The sequence below is a fragment of the Pteropus vampyrus genome, unplaced genomic scaffold (genome assembly GCF_000151845.1).
Source record: "Pteropus vampyrus isolate Shadow unplaced genomic scaffold, Pvam_2.0 Scaffold7675, whole genome shotgun sequence".
Taxonomy (NCBI): Eukaryota; Metazoa; Chordata; class Mammalia; order Chiroptera; family Pteropodidae; genus Pteropus; species Pteropus vampyrus.
Window position 1 is genome coordinate 1 of NW_011896456.1, and position 1,556 is coordinate 1,556.

General features: G+C 31.3%; 1 protein-coding gene across 1 annotated transcript in view; it reads left to right on the forward strand.

Annotated features, from left to right (window-relative positions):
• Positions 1-7: 7 nt before the first annotated feature.
• Positions 8-1,556, forward strand: part of LOC105310626 (Fanconi anemia group M protein-like) — a 5,538-nt gene continuing 3,989 nt past the window's right edge. The window contains exon 1 of the mRNA XM_011386775.2: positions 8-824. Within this exon, the coding sequence (XP_011385077.2) occupies positions 104-824 (721 nt within the window). The 5' untranslated portion in view covers positions 8-103. The remainder of the gene's footprint in view (positions 825-1,556) is intronic.

Consider the following 1,556-nt stretch of genomic DNA (forward strand, 5'->3'; position numbering starts at 1 on the left):
TCAGGATGAAAGTTTACTACTATTTGAAGATGATGTAAGCCTTTCTCCCTCAAATAGTAAATGCAAATCCTTATGTCTGTCAGACAAAATTGGTATAAGTGAGATGACAATGGTCTCTCAATTCTTAATTTCTGATGAACTTTTGTTAGACAATAATTCTGAACCCCAAGATCAAATTATCTGTGATACTAATTATTGGAAATCTCATGGAGATTTGACAGGTGTAGGTGAGGAAAAACTGAAGAATGATGAATATGTTTTTGACTGCTCTAAGAACTTATTTTCTGTTACCTTTGATTTAGGATTTTGTAGTCCAGATTCTGATGATGAAATAGTGGAACATGCATCAGCTACAAATAAGAATAAATTTTCAGATGACCCATCTGAAAGGTGTTTTGTTATTAAGGAGATAAGTGATGCAAATTATGTTTCAAATCAATCAGTAATACCAGGAGATCATGCTGATAGTTCCACAAGTAAAACCATTATTATCCCATCCAGTGAAGATAAACAGAGTTCTACTTCTGCACATTTTCCATTGAGTACAGCAAAAAATAAGCAATTTATGTCTCCTGGATATACTCAGTTCTTTTTGCCAGTAGGAGAAAAACTTATGAGTACACCACTTTGTGAATCAAACACATTGAACTCATTTTCTAAAAAGAGAAAGGAAATGCCTAGGACGCCAGATTCTAATAAGGGAAAAGTAAATCTACAAAGTTTCAAAGAAACATTGAATTCAACTTTTGATGATTCGGGACTTTCTATAGAAAAAGCTAAAGGCAAGGAACAAATCAGTCTGCAGCAATCCTGTCATTCTGAAGGTAAGATTTCATCTTTATAAAACAAATCTTTCTAGAATAGTTACTTTAGATAAACTCATTTTTCAAAATGTAATTTCTCAGTATATAGTATGTTGAATTAGATAATTGATATATATTCCTTAAGTTGATGTTTACTGATATAAAATTTGTTTTATCTACATATATATTTATGGCATGTGTACCATGTGAAAAGTATTACACTGAAATGCAGAACTATAAGAATTGGCCATAGCCCATGATTGTAAACCACAAATATACGTTTGAAAAAATAACCAATAATGTGTAAATAACTACTAAAGGAATAATAAGATAGTGGATGTTCAGGAGGTTTAGAAAATTTCAAAATTTTGAACTGGATTAGATTGGAACTATAGGTTTTTATTAAATATAGATTTTCATTTTGGCTCCCCAGGAATATTTATTATTGGGTTATGTTGAAAATAATAGGGAATATGGATGTTATAAAAATGTTAAAAACAAAGGGTAAGAAGGAAAGTGTAATATTTTGGCGGGGAGGGTAGAATAAACTAGAAAGTTTATATAGCAAAAACAGTTGAGAACTAGGACTATATTTGGAGGATTGAGACAAGACCATGGCAGATGAAGAGGAATCTCTGCATTTCTGTGATATAATTTATAGAAAAACTAGAAAATATAATGATAGATATTTGATATTAAAATGATTTAAGTGTCGTCTACAGCCATGCCACCCTGAACAAGCCCTATCCCATC